We start from the raw sequence: 21,622 nt of genomic DNA, 5'->3' as shown, positions 1-21,622 counted from the left end.
CTATGTAATTACTGCAGTGGTTGAAGTCCACACTACACTCCTTCTGTCGGTGATGCACATCTTCACCAGGAGCGCTTCCACCAACTTAAGAGGGGCAGTGCCGGGGGGTGAGAGCCTGGGCTCTCAGCTCCTCACATAGCCCCTGCCAAGAGCTCGCCTGCCTCTGGGCTGTCGGCTTTCCACTCCCTGCCTACGGGGAGACTGGCTGCCCCTCCAGGCTCTCGGGTCCCTGCCAACACGAGCCTAGCTGCAACCCCGGCTCTCGGCTCCCTGTTCCTGGCATAGGAAGCCCGGCTGCCCCTCTGGGCTCTCGCCTTCCCACCTCCAGGAGCCTGTCTGCCACAGGGCTCTTGGCTCCCCACTTCTCAGAGCCCAGCTGCCCCTCTGGGCTCTTGCCTCCCCACCACTGGGACCCTGGATGCCCCCTGGCTCCTTTCTCCCTGCCACCAAGAGTGTGACTGCCACCTCCCCTCCCATGCCTGGAGTCCAGATGGCTCCTGGGCTCCGAGGTGCGGATCTGGGAGCTTCTGGGCAACAGCAAGGCTCCCCACGGGGAGCAGGCAGTTGGGACTTCAAAGCAGCTGAGCTCCAAGCGGGGTGAGGGCAGCCCCGATGGGAGCACGGGGGCAGTATGCTCTAGTAGAGCCCCCCATCCGCCCCAGTGATAGCCCGGCTTTCTTGTCAATTTGACAAGAATGACAGCCAACAGCTGATGTGTCTATGCAGACACTGCATTACTCACTACCTTGCCCTAACTACACTAACATAAGCTCTACCCTTCTCGTGGAGGTACAATTATTATGTCGGTGTAGTAGGCCACTTGCATTGGCGGGAAAAAGGCTGCCTTATGTCAACCTAAATCTATAATGTAGGCCAGGCCTAAGTGTGTCTGTTGCATGGGGGAGTCCCACATCTCCCAGAAGTTCAGCTTCTGCCTGGCCTTCGAGACCAAGGCAAGCAAAAAGAGATGAAATTCAGACTGCTAATGATGGAATGCTCCCTTTGGCCATCTTCTGAGTCCGACCTCCCTGTACATCTGTCTCTGGACAGATCTAGCTCTTTGGGAGTGGCTTCCCCTAAGAAAAGGGAGACTTTGGCAGCTTCAGAGAAGTCTTCCAAAAACAGGAGCATGGACTCTAACCTTAAGGAGCCAGCTCCAAAAAAGATCCAGTCTCCAGTGAGATCTACCATCTTTGAAGCCATGACCTCTCGACTCAGTACCACTGAGTTGGAGAACTCCTTTGATACCAGCGGGGTTGTAAAGGCCCGTAGCACAAAGGAGAGACATGGCTCTGATAAGTCCTCAGTATGCTATACCAGCAAGGAGGGCAAGCATAGACACTTGGGACCGGCGTCATCAAGTTCAGCCTAACTCTCAGTACCTATGCATTCAGCCCAGCTGTTTGTACCCATGCTAGCAGCACCCAGCAAGCAACAATGCCAAACACCAGCATCAACTTCAGTACATACACCATCAGCAGGCAGCTTCAGTGGCCATGGCCTTGACTACTATGTCTCTACCAATCCCTGATTGAATACCGTGGGAGTCCGGATGGACTAAGGACCTCTCGATAACAGATGCACCGGAGTCCCAGGTCTCCATGGGTTCCAAGACCCTGATCTCTGGATTCCCATCCTCTGGTACTGCAGGACTCTCTGCTGTTTTCTGAGGGTGCTTCTCTTTTGGATGAGATGGAGGAGGATGAAAGAGACTGACTGGAAGTTTCCATCCCTCTTCAAGGTTCTCCAGTATATCCCTTCATGAACCCATTCTCTGAAGATCATAGAGAGGATCAGGCACATTATCAGATGTGGTGGAACCAACCCTGCATGCCACCCCACTTCCTTATGAATCCCCACAATAGCCATACTGGGACCCCTGTGCTGCCGATCAATAACAATTTGCCAGACCACTAATACCATCTTACAGGGAGGCTAGAGTTGTACAGCCCTTTCTTCCCCAACCACCCCCCTCCACAGGAGGAAGCGTTTGAGAAGCAGGACTCTAGGGTGGATAAAGAGGCCAACCCTCAAACACCTATTTCATCCTTTGTCTCTGGACAAGGCAGTTATTCGTCCGTCACCATCTATGGCTGCTGATTTTTGGCAGTTTCGAGACCTCATAAAGAGGGTAGATGACACTCTTCAATTATTCTCAAACATGTCAAGGATTCACAACACAAACTGTTGGATATCTTCCAGTCAGCAACACCCTCCAGGGTGGTGTTACCCATCATTGAACTGCTTCTAGACCTGGCTAAAATGCTGTGGCGGACACCTGCCACTATTCCACGTGTGTGTGAACAGGCAAATAAAAAGTATTATGTTCCCACTAAGAATACTCCTTCAAATGACTTTTTGTTCTCCCATCCTTCACCTAACTGCCTGGTGGTAAATGCAGTAAATGATAGGGGCAGGCAGCACTTTGCTAAGTCTACCCTATATGATAAGAGCCGGAAGGGGCTGGATCTCTTTGGGTGAAAAGCCTACGTGTCAGCAACCCTGCAATTCAGGATTGTGAACTATCAGGAGGTCATGGGCAAATATAAATTTACAAATGCAAAAGGTTCATGGCTTTTATTGACTATCTGCCACAGGAATATAGAGTCCATCATCTCAGAGGGACAATCGGTGGCCAGAACTGCTCTTCAAGAGTCCTTAGATGCTGCAGGCACAACTGGCAGATCCATCTCTATACACAAGGCATCATGGCTCCATCTCTTAGGGATTCTGAGAGAAATACAGAACACTGTGGGGAACCTTCAACAATTGTAAACTGTTCTCAGAACCCACAGATGCGTCCTTGCACACTCTAAAGGACTCTAGGCCTCTAGGCCTTTACAATCCATGGGCATGTATACACCTGCAACTAAGAGAAGGTTTAGTAGGTCACAGTCTGCCCAGACAACACATCCTGCTCTGTTTTCTGGGCTCCATAGATCCACCGACCATGCCAGACAGATTTCAGAAAAAGAGGGGCGCCCAACCACCCTCCACTACCACCCAGCCATCTTTAAAGCAACAGTTTTGTTAGATTGGTTGACGATTCAAATCTCCCCATACTTAGGTTTAACAACAGATGTTCATTAGTCCACTTTCCCCGCTTTGGAGACCTACTAGCCTACATCCAACATGCTTCGAGGTGGATCACTACAGACAAATGAATCATAGAGGTCATAACATTGGACTACACCATCCATTTTACATCATTCCTTCCCTTCCATATGTCCTACGTCTCTCTTCAGAGATCCCTCTCATAAGCTTCTTTTGAGACCTGAATGCTCGCCTTTAATTAGAAGCAATAGAGTTGGTTCCTCCTCCTCACAAGGGCAAGGGATTTTACTTGAAGTATTTCCTCCATGCCAAAGAGGTACAGAGAGTGGAGACTGATCTTAGATCAAAGACTTCTAAACAAGTTCATGAAGTCTCAGAAGTTCAGAATGGTGACACTGGCAGCTATAATGCCTTCACTAGAGAAAGTGAAGTTTTGGCCCTCGATCTACAAGATGCTTATTTCCATATAATGATACTCTCATTGGACAGGAAATACCTATGTTTCACTATAGGCCATGACCATGTCTGATACCGAGTGCTTCCCTTCGGCTTTTCGTTGGCACCACGTGTGTTCTCAAAGGTTCTGGGAGTAGTGGCTGCTGACTTTTCACAAAAATCAATCCTAATTTTCCCATACCTCAACAACTGTCTACTGAAGGGCCGCTCCTATGAAGAAGTGCTGTCTTCCACCCAGATGGCCCTTGCTCTGTTCCAGGAGTTGGTTCTGCAGCTGAATGTAAAAAAGTCACATTAACCCCTGTACAGAGAATAGAGTTCATGGGGGCATATTTGGACTCATTGAGAGCCAGACCCTACTTTTCCTCAGACAGATTCATAACCTTGCCAGGTCTGGTATAGGCAATTCAGGGAAGCCCTCAAACCTCAATAAGAAACTGTCTTCAACTCTTGGGACACATGGCAGCTTGCACCACAGTTGCCAACTTTCATGTGGTAAATAAGCACAAATTCAAGCTAATCCCATTTCAAAACAAGGCCAAAACAAGCCAATCCTTAAGAACCCCAACACTCTATATGACTAGAGCCCCTGGCGTGCAGTCTGGGACTATGGTGGGCCTGCTGTGCACCCCTGACTCTCTTCCTCCCCTTGCCCCAGCTTGCCAGGAGCCATCAAAAAAAAAAAAAAAAGAAACAACAAGCTACAAGCCAGACAAGCAACATGCTACAAGCCGAAAACTAGCCAACAAGCAACTCACAAGCCAATTAAGCCAAAAACAAGCCCAATTTCTGCATTTTCTCCCCACAAGTTTGGCATGTCTGGCTTGTAGCCTTGCATGATTGCTCACGAAGGTGCATCTCCCCTGCTATCAGGGTTGGCTCAGAATGATCTGTTCTCCAGTTAGATAAACATTGGACAGACAGGTGGTGGTTCCTCTACAGGTGAGGAGCTTCTTAGACTGGTGGAAGAATCAACTCAACATCTGTGCAGACATCCCTTTCTGTCACCCAGCCCCATCAGTAACTCTGACAGCAGATGCATCACTGATGGGATGGGGAGCTCACCACAATCCGCTCATGACTGAGGGCAGATGGAGAACTCAAGAGTCCAGCCTTCACATTAGTCCGTTGGCGTTCAGGGCTGTCAGGAATGCTTGCTTTCATTTCCTAGCCCTTATCGGGGCAAATTAATTACGGTCATGATGGACAACACAACCTGTATGTTCTACATCAACAAGAAGGGAGGAGCAAGAACCCTCTCCCTGTGCATTGAAGCTGTAAAAGTATGGAATTGGTGCATAGCTCATCAGATCCAAATGTTAGCGGTCTACCTCCCAGGTATTCAGAACACCACAGCCAATGTCCTCAGCAGATACTTCTCAAAGGATTATGAATGGAAATTAGACACCCAAATTCTCCACATTATAGTCCTAAAATGGGGACTGCCAGAGGTGGATCTCTTCACCATCTCCAGGAATAGTAATAGTCCTCTTTTCTGCTCAAGAGAAGGTCTGGGCCACCACTCTTTGGGAGGTGCCTTTCTTTTATCTTGGAAGAAAGGTTTGTACTATGTGTTTCATTTAACACTGCTGATATTTGATGAACAAGATGAGACAGAACAGAGACAGAATTATCCTTATAGTGCCATCCTGGCCGAGACCAGCTTGATACTCTTTCTTGCTTCACCTGTGTGTCCAACCATCATTGAAGCTCCCAAACATCCCTCATCTCCTGTCACAAGATTCAGGTTGCGTGTTTCATCCCAACCTAGCAGTCCTCTGCCTCAAGGCATAGCTCCTCAATGCTTCACAGGGTTAGAATCCTCCTGTATTATGAAAGTACAACAGGTATTACTAAATAGTAGAAAGATCAATGTGTGCTACTTACCTGCAGAAATGGAAGAGATTCTTCCATTGGTGTTATCACTGCATCCTGCCTGATTCATTGCCACTAATAGTCATCCTGGATTACCTCTTGGATCTAAAGAAATCGGGGTTATCCGTTAGTTAGATTAAGGTCCATTTGGCTGCAATATCAGCCTTTCATCCTCTGGTAGAAGGATTTTCCATATTTGCTCACTCTGTATCATTTAGGTTTATTAAGGGTTTGGGTAATCTCTATGTGCAAAGTAGAGACCCTGCCTTTACCTGGGACCTCAACCTGATACTTTGTTTCCTTATGCAACCTCTGTTTTGAACCGATGACAACCTGTTCTTTGTTTCATTTATTGATGATGACAGTCTTTTAGTAGCCATCATGTCGACCTGTAAGGTTGGGAAGATTGGAGCCTTGATGGTATGTTCCCCACCCCTTTTTGGTGCTCTTTAAGGACAAGAACTTTTTATGTCCACACCCTAAATTCTTACCTAAGTTTCCACCTTAATCAGTCCATTCATCTGCAATGTTTTTTCCCAAAACTATGTAGGTCTCTACAAGAATCCTGCTTACATACCTTGGATGTTAAAAGGGCAATGTCTTTCTACTTAGATAGAATCAAGCAATTTAGGAAGTCACCTGGGTTCTTCATTTCCTTTGTAGATAGATCCATGGGGTCCTCGATCTCTAATCAGAGACTGCTGAGATAGTTTTTCTGGATATATTATCACTTGTTATGAGACTCTGGGCATTCATCCCCCACAAAGGGTAAAAGCACATTGAATCAAATCGCAGGCAACTTGTACAGCATTACTGAAGAATGTACCAATATCTGAAATATGTAGACCGCTACATGGGCTTCAATACATATGTGTTCTTCGAGTGCTTGCTCATGTGCATTCCGTATTAGTTGTGTGTGCTCGCCACATGTACCGGTGCCAGAAGTATTTCCTTCAGTGGAATCCGTAGGGTACCAGCTCTAGTGCCCCCTGGAGTGGCGAGTGCATGATGCAGTACAAAAGACACTGCCAGCCCCCTCCACCCTCAGTTCCTTCTTGCCGCCAGTTACAGTGCTGGTACATCTGCTGCTTAGGCTAGCTTTCTTGCTTGCTAAGTAGTTAAACTTTTCCTGGGGAAAAAAAAGTTGTGAATAGTTTTAGAAAACCCTTAGTGTTAGATAAAGTTAGCATGCCCCAGTCCCCAGGCTGTAAACCCTGCAATTCCTTCAGAAAACCTATGCCCATCAGTGACCCGTATAGCACTTGGTCTGAGGTGCCTGGGGGAGTCTCACTAACCAACAAGTGTCAAATTTGTAAGGCCTTCAAACCTCAGATGGAGAAGGATTGAGACATCTGTCTCCGAGTGCTCCTAATGGAGTTGGTGGTAACCCTGGAACCGGAGCAAGTAAGGGCTGACTCTGCTCCCAGCACCACAGCATCAGTGTGAAGTGCCCTCACCCCCAGTGCCATCGACGGACCGGCAACAATTGCCCTCCCCAGCACCTGCCAAGCGATAGAAGAAAATGTCCCGCAAGGGCAAGGAGAGGGCAGGAGGTGAGCCAAGATGGGCGGCTCCATTCCAGGTCTCGGTACTGATCAGGCAGCGGGAGACGTAGATCGCCAGAGCGTCGTGGCCGATCCGCTGAACACTATCAGCCTCCAGGATAGGGATTCACCACAATGGGAGATATCCCAGTCGTGCCACAGTACTTGGCACTGTAGTGAGCGAAGCTGCCCATCTACCTGCTCGTGGTGGCCCAAGAGCAAACCCCACCCTTCCCCCACCCTCCCACTTCGGACTCCAGCACCGGACAGGAGTCTTTGTCAGTGGGTCAAGTCCTGGCACCATCAGTAATCGCCTCATCAGAAGTACCTCCTACTGCTCTGTGGCCCCAGGGCCAGTGGCCTGCCGCTTGGTACCCTTGGAACCTCTGGGGTTTTACCCAGCCTGGGCAAGTGCCCAAATCTGTGGCAGGGGCCTTGGACAAACCATTAGCCATGGTGTCTCGCCCCCCCCCCATCCGGAGGCAGTCATTCTGGGAGAGGGAACCCCTCTGGTTCAACTGGACCCCAAGGAACAGCCGCTAAGACTACAAGCGGCGTCAAGGCCACCAACCTCAGCCCTCCGCCCAGTCAAGCTCCGCCTGCAACAGGCAGCATGCATTTTGGGCAACCTACCAGCCTGTACCCTGGATCCTTCTTCCCTATACTTTTCCAACCGCCTTTCTTTATTTCTCCCTACATGGACCACTATAACGTCAGAACGCTGAGTCTTCAACACAGTGGCGGAGGGTTATACCCTTCAGTTTCTTTCTACCCTCCCCCCTTCCCTGTCCCTCTTCAGGGACCCTTCTCATGAAAGACTCCTCGCACAGGAGGTGAAGGGCCTGCTGCAGCTGGGAACGGTGGCGGAAATTCCTCGCGAGTACAGGAACAAAGGGTTCTATTCCCAGTACTTTCTAATCCCAAAGGCGGTCTAAACCCCATCCTGGACCTGCGAGACCTCAACAAATACCTAAAGAAGTTCCACATGGTCTCCCTTGCCTCCATCATCCTTTCCCTGGATCCAGGAGACTGGTATGCTGCCCTTGACTTGAAGGATGCGTACTTTCATATAGCAATCTTCCAAGGACACAGATGCTTCCTAGGCTTCACGGTGGGATCAAACCACTGCCAGTTTGCAGTCCTCCCTTTCGGCTTAGTGACAGCACCAAGGGTGTTTCCCAAGTGCATATAGGTGGTAGCAGCTTATTCAGGTGTCAGGATATTCAAATATACCTGTATCTCAATGACTGGCTGGTCAAAGGCCGCTGCAGGTCTCAAGTCCAACGGGATGTCACGGTACTACAGGTCACATGCCGGTCCCTGGGCCTATTGGTGAATGACAAGAAGTCAACATTAGTTCCGGTGCAAAGGATAGAGTTCATCGGAATAGTGCTCAACTCTACCTGAGCAAGAGCTTTCCTGCCTCAAGACCAGTTCCGGATGATGGTAGATCTCATTGCAACGGTCTCCACATTCCCTCTGACCATGGCCCGGGTATGCCTGCAGTTGCTCGGACACATGGCAGCCTGTACATATGTTGTCTGCCATGCAAGACTCAGGATGCAACCTCTCCAACAGTGGCTGTCAATGGTCTATTCCCAGTCCAGAGATCATCTGGACAAAGTCATCACCATCCCGCCAGAGATACTTACCTCTCTGCAATGGTGGACCGACTCCAAGGCAGTCCTAGACAGAGTCCCATTCAACAGTCCACGCTCCTCGATCAAACTGAGGTCAGATACCTCGGACTTTGGCTGGGGCACGCATCAAGGTGCATTGCAGACCCAAGGTATGTGGTCCCCGTAGGAACTGACATTGCACATAAATGTCAGAGAGCTCAGAGCAGTCCGCCTGGCCTGAAGATTCTTCCTGCCACATCTCTCAGGCAAAGTGATGAGCGTGTTGACAGACAATGCGGCCTCTATGTTCTACATCAACAGGCAAGGGGGAGCGCATTCATTGGCTCTCTGTCAAGAGGCACTCCGTCTGTGGGATTTCTGCATCAAGCACACAATCCATCTGGAGGCCTGTCATCTTCCTGCTGTCAGAAATATGCTGGCAAATCGCCTCAGCACGTCCTTTTCCTCTCACCATGAGTGGTCGCTCCATCCAGAGGTAGCCCACATGCTCTTCCAGAGGTGGGGAACTCCACAGGTGGACCTGTTCGCCACCAGACAGAACAGGAAATGTCGTAAGTTCTGTTCCCTGCAGGGGCTGGGCAAGGATTCTCTCCCTGATGCCTTCCTTCTCTCATAGTCGGCGGCTCTGATGTATGAGTTCCCATCAAACCTGATCATCAGCAGAGTCCTGTCAAAGATCAAGAGGGACAAGGCCAAATTCATCATGACTGCCACGGTGTGGCCTCACTGGCATTGGTTCGCCACACTAATGGACCTGGCAACGACCGCCTCCAGCCCTTTCCCGACCGGCTGGATCTGCTCTCACAAGGCCACAGCTGCCTCCTGCACCCCAACCTTACCTTCCTCCACCTCACGTTGTGGATGCTGTGTGGTTGAACGCAGAGGAACGGGCCTGCTCTAATGAGGTCCAACAAGTCCCCTTGGAAAGCAGGAACCCATCCAATAGAGCAACGTACCTGGCCAAGTGGACGAGGTTCTCCCACTGGGCATCTGAGCGTGTCCTCTCTCTGTTGCACTCCTCCTTTATAATCCATCCTGGAGTACCTGCTCCATCTTAAGAACCAGGGACTGGTCCTCTCTTCCATCCAGGTGCACCTGATGGCTATTTCCGCATTTTGCCCGCTGTTCCAGACTCAGACTGTGTTCTCCATGACATGTCGGTCAGATTCCTGAGAGGCCTTGAGAGACTCTCTTTCCGCTGGTTCAGGCTCCTGTCCCACAGTGGGACCTTAACTTGGTTCTCTCTAGGCTCATGGGCCCACCCTTCGAACCTATGGGCTCCTGCTCCCTTTCCCACCTGTCACGGAAAATCGTTTTCCTTGTGGTGATAACATCAGTGAGACGAGTGTCAGAAATCAAAGCCCTCACATCGGAGCCTCCATACACTGTGTTCTGCAAGGACAAAGTTCAACTGCAACCCCATCTGACCTTTCTGCCAAAGGTGGTGTTCTCCTTCATGTCAATCAGGACATCTTCCTCCCAGTGTTTTGCCCCCAAGCCACATGCCACTAGTGAGGAAAGGAGGCTGCACGTGCTGGACATCAGACGTGCCCTGGCATTTTACCTGGAGCATACCAAGCCCTTCCACAGGTTGACTCAGCTTTTCATCTCTACAGCAGATAAGTTGATGGGCCTTCCAGTGTCCTCGTAGAGGATTTCCAACTGGATCACCTCCTGCATCCGGACCTGTTACCAGTTGACACAGGTCCCACCACTACCGATCGTCAGGGCCCATTCGACCAGAGCTCAGGCATTCTCGGCAGCCTTCGTGGCATACATTCCCATCCAGGATGTTTGCAGAGCCACGACGTGGTCTTCGGTTCACGTGTTCACGGAACATTACGCAATCACTCAGCAAGCCAGAGATGATGATGGGTTCGGCAGAGCTGTGCTGCAATCTACATGCCCATGAACTTCTACCCGCCTCCATTGGTACTGCTTGGGAGTCACCTAATATGGAATAGACAGGAGCAAGCAGTCAAAGAAGAAAAGACAGTTACCTTTTCAATAACTGTGTTCTTCAAGATGTGTTTGCTCATGTCCATTCTACGACCCGCCCTCCTTCCCCACTACTGGAGTTTCTGGCAAGAAGGAACTGAAGGTGAAGGTTGCCAGCAGCACCGCTTATACCATGGCATGCACGTGCCACTCCAGGGGGTGCCAGAGCTGGTCCCCTATGGATACCACTGAGGGAAAAACGTCCATCACCGGTGCATATGGGGAGCACACACACCTAATATGGAGTGGACATGAGCAACGTATCTCAAAGAACACCAGTTACGGAACAGGTAACTCTTTTTTTGAAACATTATGCCCTGATCCATGCTGTAAAGTCTGATGCGGCTCTTGGTTCTGCAGTTTTGAATTCTGTTCCATCCTACATCTGGGGATATTACTCGAAAGTCACGTGAAGTAGAGCACCCATAGGAATACTAGTCAAAGAAGAAGTGGCTATTCACCTTCTGCCATAACTGCAGTTCTTCAAAATGTCTGTCCTATGGATGCTCCACTACCTACCCTTCTTCCTCTCTGCTTCAGATTGCTTCTTGGGGGATGTTTGGGTAGAGAAGGACCTGAGAGTGGTTCACCTGTGCAATCCTATATAGTCTTGTTATCCAGCACGAAGAGTCATAGGATGCATATGCTTGCCAGACAGACACTGCTAACAGAAAATCTCTGATCAAAGGGTCAAGAGCTGCATGCGTACTTGAAGTGGAGCACTTATAGGGGGACACATCTCGAAGAACTACAGCTACTGCACCAGTTGAGTGACCTCTCCTCCTCTCTAAACCCTTTCTGCATTAAAATAGAGATTATAATATCAATTTTAGAACATCTCTGCTGAGCAATAAACAGATATATGCAAATAACCTTTCTAGATGCACAAGATGTGCACATATATTATCTGCTCCTAATATTTCTAAAGCTTTCAAATATTCTTAACTGTATTGTTTACTGACACTGCTTATTCAGATAAATTATTGCTACAAATATATGATGAAATCCTGGCTTCACTGAAATCCATGAGCGTTTTACCATTGACTTCAGGTTTAAATATAGAACAAACTAACAGAATTCTTTTGAAACCACAGATATGGACATTCATTGATACAGATTATTTAATGTGGTGTGGCTCTATGTATCAGGCCCCATTTAATGTTTTTAATTTCATTGTGTCTCTAATTGAGATATCTGTTAAGCAGAAGACGCAGCATTTACGTTCCTGAGACACACACTCATTTTTTGTTTGTTTGCTATATTCTGAATGGAGCCCAGCTATCCAAAAACTGAAAACCATGAAAAAACTCTTATTTTAAGTACAAAACACATCTGAAAAGATATGAAGTGGCTCATGCATTTTGAATATCACTTGTTTACAATTTGTTATAAGCAATAATATGGGCCAAAAACTGCAACAGTTCTTGAACCTAAGAGAGCTCACAGGTATCTAGACAAGCTGTGCTGACAGTTTTTTTTTCTCACAAATCTTCATCTAAGCATGCTGAATGTGCTCACAACCCACTTGTGCTTACATGTTTTGCAAGAGGCAGCAATCCCTTCTTGCCAAGTAAAAGAATTTAACTACTTCTTAACAAGAACATAATTTATTGGACTTCTTCATGATGCTTAAAGGCAGTGGGACAGATTTTCTTATCAGAGTTCCACTCTCTTCAGCTGAGGATCTGGTCCAACATTTTGTGGTGTGTGGTGTTGTTTGAGAGAATATAGCTACAGTAGAACCTCAGTTACGAACAGCTTGGGAACGGAAGTTGTTCGTAACTCTAAAATGTTTGTAACTCTGAACAAAATGTTATGGTTGTTCTTTCAAAAGTTTTTACAAATGAACATTGATTTAATACAGCTTTGAAACTTAACTATGCGGAAGAAAAAGGCTGCTTTTAACCATCTTAATTTAAATGAAACAAGCACAGAAACAGTTTCCTTACCTTGTCAAAACTGTTTTTTAAAGCTTTCCCTTTATTTTTTTAGTAGTTTACATTTAACTCAGTACTGTACTGTGTTTGCTTTTGTTTGTTTGATTGATTTGTTTTTTTTGTTGCTGCTTCCTGATTGTGTACTTCCAGTTCCAAATAAGATGTGTGGTTGACTGACTGGTTAGTTCATAATTCTGGTATTCCTAACTCTGAGGTTCTCCTGTATTTATTGTATTGAAAATATGCATGTCAGTTGCAGCAGATGCTTTGTGGAGTAGAAAATGTTAAGTTTCCCACCAGTTCACGAGAATACATTACTAAACTGCACTGAAAACCATTTACATTATGACCCACTGTTCTTCAGCATTATGGGATCAATCGGCATTCATTGATATCAATTAGAAAACGTTCACTGACTTCGGTCATGCACAATCAGGCCCTATAGATACTTCATTTACTCAGCTCGAGAAAGTGACTTTGCATGTGTTCCGATATATAATGTGCCATCCTTTCTTGTGATAATACAAGTAATTACAACATTTTAACCTTTGTCTTTATTTTCTCATTTTTCAGTGTCTTGTGTTTGAAGATTCTCCACTTGGGGTTCAAGCAGCACTGGCAGCTGGGATGCAAGTGATTATGATTCCAGATGAAAATTTGAATCAAGATCTTACAAAGGAAGCAAATCTAGTGCTGAAATCTATGGAGGACTTTGAACCAGAACTGTTTGGTTTACCACCATATGAATAAGAACTAATATATTTCAACATGTTCTTAGTTGGAGATTGGGGGGTAGGGAATGAAAATGTAGAGTAAAAAATTATCTATTTTTGATTTTTCTTTCCAAAATAAGACAATGAAGTCTTTCATGATTTACTTTTAAATTTCCCTGGTTACTCTTGGTTTGTCTTCTTCAGTGCTAAGTGGAAGGAATGTTTCTTCTTGCCTGTTCTTCAGCTATACTAGTCTTGTCATCTGCATAATGTCATGTACATTCAGTGCATTTGCAAAACTGCAAAGACCATCTGCTTCAAACATGTGGAGGGTTTTGCTCTGGTTTGCTGGAATAACAGACTGCTTAGAACAATGGTGCTCAACATTTTCCTTGTTATGGATAGGCTGTTGTCCCCTTATACCATTGTGCGGCACAGTTACCACTACCTATTCCTTGTCTATCCCTTTGTCTTTCCTGTTCTTATCTTCTGGTTGGATTTTTTGTTTTTGTGTGTTCTTTTTTGTTCTCTTGTTTTGTGACTTCCCCTTTCTGGAATGGGGTGGAGGGGGAACCCACTGTCAGCTTCCTACGACCATATGCTCTTGCAGCTCAACTAAGCGCTGTGTAAGCCTCTGTAACTCTGCTACTCCCTACTTATCCCCCGTCTCATTTCACATAGCCTCTTCCCCATCCATTTTGCTCCCCCAATGATGACAGCCTTGTATTTCCATTTTCAGCTTCTCACATAAACCTTTCTGTTTTTTCCATTCTTTCATGTTGCCCCCCTTTATCCTTCATGAGCTTATGCACAAGGCCCCCTATCTTCTCCACAGTTAAGTCCTTCTGAAGACTCTTTACATTATTTTTACTACAGAGAATTCTGCTGATTTAATACCGAAAGTAATATTTTTGTTTGTTTTGTAGCTTAACCTTGTTTTACCAAGCACCATCTTTGCCACCCTATATGTTATACTCATTCCTGCTAATCCGGGTCCATTTCTGTCTGTCTTTAGATTGTGAGCTCTTCAGGAAAGTGACTGTATTTTCTTTGTGGAAAGTATAAAGTACATTGTGAGTGCTACCATAAACAAACAAATAAGTATAATTTGTATGGTGGAACATATCCAGGGTTGTGAAGATTCTTTTTCCCTACTGCTGTTCTCCTCTGTGTCTTGACCTTTCTGTACTACTTTGCCCCAGCCCCTGGACTGGGAAACACTAGTTTAAAGGATCTTACCTCTTGTATGGAGATAATGATTGCATTATAAATTTGAAAAAAAAAAATAACCTTTTAGCTGTGGGAAGCCTTAAACTACTCTCGTAATCACAGTAAAACGTCTTTGATGAAGATAGTGAACGTAAAAAATGCTGAAGATAAGAAATAGGTACTTCAGTATTTTATTTCAGTGAATAATATCAGAAGTTTCCTTCTATTATGCATGTGAAAAAAAAATTAAATGGTTGAATGATTAGAGTGCTGTTCATTTTTTTTTTTTTAATAAGTGGACTGTTGAGATAAGAGAACGTAACTTAAACAAGAACTCAAAGATCAAATATTTTTTCTAGCATTTCTGCAGCTCACTTTTTGTTTTTAATAAAAAGCAAAAAATGAACATTGGAAGACTCACTAAAATTCTTAAAGATATTACATGGGTTTTTTTAAAGCAAATTTAAAACAGTCTGTATCTCTGAGTACACTATTTAAATATCTTTAAAAAATAAGAATATCCTATTCCAAACTATCAGTAAATTATTAATTGGATGGTATCAGAAAAATATTGTCAAGCACAATATAGTAATAGTTTTTCTTCTGCAATGCCTTTCATCCAAGGATCTGAAAATGCAGGTGGGTGAATATTGCTTACTGTAATACTATTTTGCATATAATTTTGTATAACCTTGTGTTGCAGTTCTAGTGAATATTTATATCCAACTAAAGTAATGTAAATTCTTCCTCTTCTGTTGCCATTCAAGATAACAGAAATGGTATTGCACAGTTCCTTCATGGCTAATGTTGCATATCAGAAAGTGTTACCATACAGCAATAATTCTGAGCTTTCAAGTGTAAAACAGGTGCCTTTGGGGATCCCTTTAGTTCATAATTGCTGAATTCCAACTGGGAACTTATTTGGTAGAACAAACTCTAATAAGTTGTAATTAGTAACTTTTTCAAAGTGCTGTATACATTTAATTGAACTTGGAGTTTAAAAAAAAAATCAAGGCACATGTCACATTTACAAAGTTGTTCCAAAGGGCCTCTCACCAAAGCATTACAAATACTTTCTTAAGACATACACACTTAGATAAATATTAGATATTTATGGCAAAACAGAAGTGCATTGGCAGTGCCACCATGGGATAATGAAGGATCAATCAAGGATGCAACCCCATTCTATTATCCAAGGTGGTCAGGGATGCAACCCCATGCTCTGGGTGTCCCTAAGCCTCAAACTGCCAGGTGCTCGGACTGGACAACAGGGGATGGATCACTTCATGATTGTCTTGTTCTGTTCATTCCCTCTGAAGCATCTGGCATTGGCATCATAAGACAGGACACTGGGCTAGAAAAACCATTGGTCTGACGAAGTCCGGCCTTTTAATGTTCTTATGAATGAATATACATTCTGTTCCCTTCAATTCTGGTATAGTTAACGGTTTCCTCTTTTACTGAGAAAATTAACATAGAAAACTCCCCTTAATCCAGCAGTAAATCCCATTCAATACTGCCATCTTTTATTACCCTTAATCTCATAGACTCATAGATTTTAAGGCCAGAAGAAACCATTATGATCACCTAGTCTGACCTCCTGCACATCGCAGGCCACAGAACCGTACCCACCCACTCCTGTAATATACTCCTAACCTCTGCTGAGTTACTGAAGCCCTCAAATAATGATTTAAAGACTTCAAGTTACAGAGAATCCACCATTTACTCTAGTTTAAACCTGCAAGTGACCCATCCCCCATGCTGCAGAGGAAGGCAAAAAAACCTCAGGGTCTCTGCCAATCTGACTGGGGGAAAATTCCTTCCCAACCCTAAATATGGTGATCAGTTAGACTCTGAACATGTAGACAAGACCCACTAGCCAGACACCTGGTAAAGAATTTTCTGTAGTAAGTCTGAGTCCTCCCCATCTAGTGCCCCATCAGCAGCCATTGGAGATATTTGCTGCTAGCAGTCGCACATCAGCTACGTACCATTGTAGGCAGTCTCATCATACCTCCATAGACTTATCAAGCTCAGTCTTGAAGCCAGTTAGCTTTTTTGTCCCCACTGCTCCCTTTGAAAGGGCTGTTCCAGAACTTCACTCTCTGATGCTTACAAACCTTTGTCTAATTTCAAGCCTAAACTTGTTGGTGGCCAGTTTATATCCATTTGTTCTTGTGTCCACATTGGTGCTTACCTTAAATAACTCCTCCCCTTCCTTGGTATTTATCCCTCTGATGTATTTATAGAGAACAATCGTATCTCCCCACAGCCTCATAAGGTAGGTTTTTCCATTCTTCTGACCCTAGTAGTCCTTCTCTGTTCCAGTTTGAATTCATCTTTCTTAAACATGGGAGACCAGAATTGCACACAGTATTCCAGATTGAGCCTTGTATAATCGTGGTAACACTTCCGTCTCGGCTGGAAGTACCTCGCCTGATGCATTAGCTAGGATTGCATTAACCTTTTCCATGGACGCATCATATTGACTGCTCATAGTCATCCTGTGATCAACCAGTACACCCAGGTCTTTCTCCTCCTGTGTCACTTCCAACTGATAAGTCCCCAGCTTATAGCAAAAATTCTTTTTGTTAGTCCCTGGGTGCATGACCTTGCACTTTCCACTATAAAATTTCATCCCATTTCTATTACTCCACTTTTCAAGGTCATCCAGATCTTCTCGTATGCTATTCTGGTCCTCCTTTATATTGGCAATACCTCCCAACTTTTGTCACCCGCAAATTTTATTAGCACCTTTTGTGCCATATCAGGCTCCTATCAAATGAGACAATTTCCCCTAACTGTAATCCTTCAAACTGAGCTAGACAAAGGATGCCTCGCTTCCTACTTACTAATCATCAAGGCAAATCCCAAAGAGATGTAGCCTCTTTCCAGGTCAAGTGTCACCCAGATCAATCTCTGGCTAGGTCCTTAAGATATCTAGCTGGATGATTGGTATGTGTCCTTCATTGGCAATTTTATCATGCCACCAAAGCATTTGGCAACCATGTGATCAGCAACTGTGTAGTGGCATTCCTCAGTAAACACACTTTGCAATCGGTTTGTCTTCCCTGCTACTAATCCTAATATGTCAGTACCAATAAAGCTGCTGAAACGGCTGATGGAGGCACTTACTAGGTTTGGCTATTAATAGACTTATTGCTGATTTTGTCTTGCCACTTAATATGTTTGAAAACACAGTTTGGAAACTTCTGCCTGATTTAATGCAGTGAACATCACCATATTATCTGGCCATCTTGAAAATTTTTTTTTTACAAATATCTCAACTTAGAGAGCAAACAAGGTGTACAGAGAATAGCATGCATAAGGTACAAACCAGAACACAAAGGGAACACTGGTAGGGGAAACACAGGTGAGGGAGTCAAAAAATTAAGAATGTTACATTTGAATAGGTATTATTGGTCTTTAATCTTCAGGCTAACTTAGGTGGTGTGGTTTTCATCGTAATTGTTTCATATTCTCTGTGTGTATATAAAGTCTGCTGCAGTTTCCACAGTATGCATCCGATGAAGTGAGCTGTAGCTCACAAAAGCTCATGCTCAAATAAATTGGTTAGTCTCTAAGGTGCCGCAAGTACTCCTTTTCCTTTTATCGTAATTGTGTGACATGATAATTGGAGAGCTGAAAATAATAAAATGTGTTGCTAAGTGATGAATTTTGTCTGTGTATGCTAAGAGGCACATACTGCCTCCTCTGACAAAGGTGTAGCAAATACTCCATTACTTTGGGGTATGCTCATTTATTAGAGTTACTCTTCTGGGGGGGTTCTGTAATTCTATACACAATGTACAAGCAGTACATTGATGAGTCACTTGTGATCTCATATGGAGCTCTCCTTCTCCCTTCTGCAAGTTCTTTCTCAATGAAGCTATCCTGCAGGACCTAGGTTCCCCAGGGCTGGGTTCTTCCAGCCCTAGAATCAGACGAACACACACACATTAATGGAGCACGTCTGAGAGGACCAGATCAATCGGCACTCTCAAGCTGACCCATTTATATGTCCCTTGTCTCAGTAGGCCAGGTCAAGCAGCACTTCCAAGCTGTCACCCTCATATGCCCTTGGACTCAGCAGGTTTGGTCAAACAGCACCTCCGAGCTGTCACCCTCATATGCCATGGACACCGCACCAGAATAGAGTATGCCTGAGCAGGCTGAGTTGAGCAGCACTTCCAAGCTGCCACCCTCCTGTGCCGCAGGTTCAGCATGTCCCTATCCCCACTTTCACGTTACAATTGTTCTGGTAGTAACCCAGTTGATGAACAAACCCCACAGGATTTTTGGGCACTGCAGGGATCTTTAACTTAGGTATGAGGAGCATTGCTGCAGAGCGAATGGGAAAACCAAAAAATACCCATGAGGGGGAGAGAGAGAAGCAATCAGCTTAACCATGAAAGTTATTTATTGCCAGGTAATAACCATACAAGGGGAGCCAAACAAACAAAACGGTTATAATATTAAATCTAACTTAAATTTGATTATAAAAGTCAGATTTAGAAAACTATAACTGATCACACAAGTCAGGGTCAGAAGGCTATGCCTAGAGAGAGAGAGAGATGGGTTCTCACCACTCCATGAAGCTTGAATTGATCGGGGTTCCCAGGTGGTGGTGATAGCTGAGGGTCCGGCGTGCTGGTTAGACAGGCAGAGCCCCCAGCATGATCAGTCAGGAGAAGATGTTGTCCCAATGGTACTGATGCAGATTTTGGATCCAGGCATCAGAGCACTTGAGCATAGGTAGGAGTTTTTGAAGGGAAAGAACAATGGTTCAAGGAAGAACACATAGGAACTGAACATTCCTGGCTATGGGTGGTGTTCCTTGGAGGGAGCTCACAATGCAATTAGGCAGCTTCAGTATTTTGGATACCAATAAAGGATTCATTACTAGAATTGGTCTGATAACTACTGAGCTAATGCGTTCATTCACATCTGGAGCAGAGATCCCCCATGATGCAGTGCTTTCCTGCTTTTCTGATCCCAGAGTTCAGTGCGGTTCTTGCCTTGGAATCTCTGTTCTCCATTCTGTATGCTAATGGAGCTGCCTCCCTGTGCCATCTTTGATGCAAATGAGGTTAGGGGAGTTTCCTTAATCCTGTCACCCTTGTCCGGAGGGATTTAGGTGTGTCTTCCACTGCCTTTTCGTTGCTTTTTGTAAGTCTTTCTTCTGACCGGCTTTAGTTCAAGCAGAGGCTGGGGGTGGAGAGAACTTTCGTGAGTCAGACAGGCTGGGTACTGTGCCCTGGTTCCCCAAGAACACAGAGCTGATAGGTAACAGAGAGCATAATTAAGGGAAGCTGCACAGGGTGGGTTCACTCCTTTAATGATTGTGCCCATGGGGTGGGCAGGGATAGTGGACTGCAGGAAGGGCTGGGCAAGAACCACCATGCTAAACCTCCAGTCCTTTGACTCCATAGGCAGAAGGAGGGGAGAGCCTCTGGGGCTATGTGTAGGAGAGGTACTCAGTCGATTAAACTGGGAGTTGATTCTCCAGAGCAAGGATCCCAGTCCTAGTAATTCAGGCTGCATGATGAGAAGAACTTTTGCCTGTTATTATCCATACAGCTATGTCTATTAAATATGGTATTTAAAGTTTTGAGGGGAAATGAACGGATGATAAGTAGAACTGAGTTTCACATTCAGCATATTTCTAACACAGGCAATTCTATGCTATCTGTAGCCAGGAAACACCTACCTGATGTTTCACAACGGCCTGTTTGACACACCTAGTAAAATGTGTAAGGTAAGAGTCTGCAAGTGTCTGCCCCGTTTACCTCCTGTTTCTGCATTAGAATTACTGCTCATGCTCCTTGACAACCCTATCCTGTGAGGAACTGAATGCTAGGTGTTCAGTACTGGGCCCTAGTTTTCTAACTTGGTCACCTGAAATCCTTGAAGAATGTAAATGTTGAGTGCTCCTATGGGGAAAAAAAAGAGAGCTTCAGAAAAGCCATTCATCTTTCAAAAAGTATTTAAGCTCATTGAGTTCAGAATTGTGTGGTAACATGAGCAATGTCCTTAAACCATAGACTTTCCAAGGGGGCTTCAGCAAAATGTACCTTTATGTTGAGGGAATGTTTCATATTTTTGATCTGACTGCAGCATCTATCTACAGTATATGTGATAAGCTTATGAAATCGTTCATCTGAATTTCAAGCACGGCTACGGAGTTTTCATTCTAGTGCCAAAAAAAAAAAAAACCCAAAAAAGGGATAATAAGAAGAAAAGGAAATGTAAATAATTGGTCATAGGCTGAAATAAAAGGTGGAAAAAAGAAAACAAATGAAATCTGTCAACCTTATAGAATGTGTTTGCTAATATGCTACTTTGACTTGGGAGCTGTGTGGATCATGCAAGTTGTTCTGCAGTGGTTTATAATTGTCCTCAGTAGACAGAGCTTGGCTATAGTCCAAAATTGCCATATATTTACCAGAAAAAATAGGAAACCTGATTAAGTCAAAATAGATTTCATTGTGGCCTATGAGTGCAGCCTTGTAAACTTATTGATTATGGCCCTTAACGTTGTTCTTATTGATGACCGTATCCTGAACATTCCAAAACCCTTAGCGTTCATTTGCTTCAGACCAAAATATATGTTATGCAAATAACTTGGGGGGTTTTAAGTAAAACACAAAATGCGGGTAAGGGGATTAATGTGTTGCTGTTGTTGGTTTTTTTTTCCCTGCAGTAGGTCAATAATTGATTCTAATAATCAGATTAATATAGACATTGTTTCACCCTGTCAAATTGCTTTATCCTGTGAAGTATAATTTTGGTTCCTAATTGTTTTATGAATGTTATAACTTTGAAGTTCCTGACAGGAACTCTATTATGTGCCTGGATAGTATCAAACACATAGTGGGTGCTACCAAAATATTAATAGATTTTTTTTGTGAACAGGGATGGGTGGAGGTGCCTTGTTGAATGGATTGAGACACTAAAGTCCTTCACCTATGGTATGCTGGTAAACATTCAGCCTAGGTTAGGAGTCAATGAAAGCTTGTGGCCTATGTGAAATGAGTTGGTGGGCTCAGTTCAGGTGCCAGTGGACAAGTATGTACCTCTTAAATCCATAACTCCATTTGGCACAAAATTGACATGCTTATTGATAAACTTGGCAGAGGCCAAGGAAGCACCTGTTTTTTGTCAACATCCTGGATTCCCTTGTCATTGGGCTTCAG

At 44.8% G+C, this 21,622-nt stretch overlaps 1 protein-coding gene across 2 annotated transcripts in view; it reads left to right on the top strand.

Annotated features, from left to right (window-relative positions):
* PUDP (pseudouridine 5'-phosphatase) overlaps window positions 1-18,093 on the top strand; it is a 146,845-nt gene extending 128,752 nt beyond the window's left edge. Inside the window, exon 4 of one of the 2 annotated variants that reach the window (XM_073354388.2) lies at window positions 13,078-18,093. In XM_073354388.2, the coding sequence (XP_073210489.2) occupies window positions 13,078-13,254 (177 nt within the window). In that variant the 3' untranslated portion in view covers window positions 13,255-18,093. The remainder of the gene's footprint in view (window positions 1-13,077) is intronic. The other variant, XM_073354397.2, reaches the window with a different exon arrangement.
* Window positions 18,094-21,622: the final 3,529 nt, after the last annotated feature.

Source organism: Lepidochelys kempii, chromosome 1 (genome assembly GCF_965140285.1).
Source record: "Lepidochelys kempii isolate rLepKem1 chromosome 1, rLepKem1.hap1, whole genome shotgun sequence".
In the NCBI taxonomy this organism is placed as follows: domain Eukaryota; kingdom Metazoa; phylum Chordata; order Testudines; family Cheloniidae; genus Lepidochelys; species Lepidochelys kempii.
This window is presented reverse-complemented; position numbering and strand designations above follow the sequence as displayed.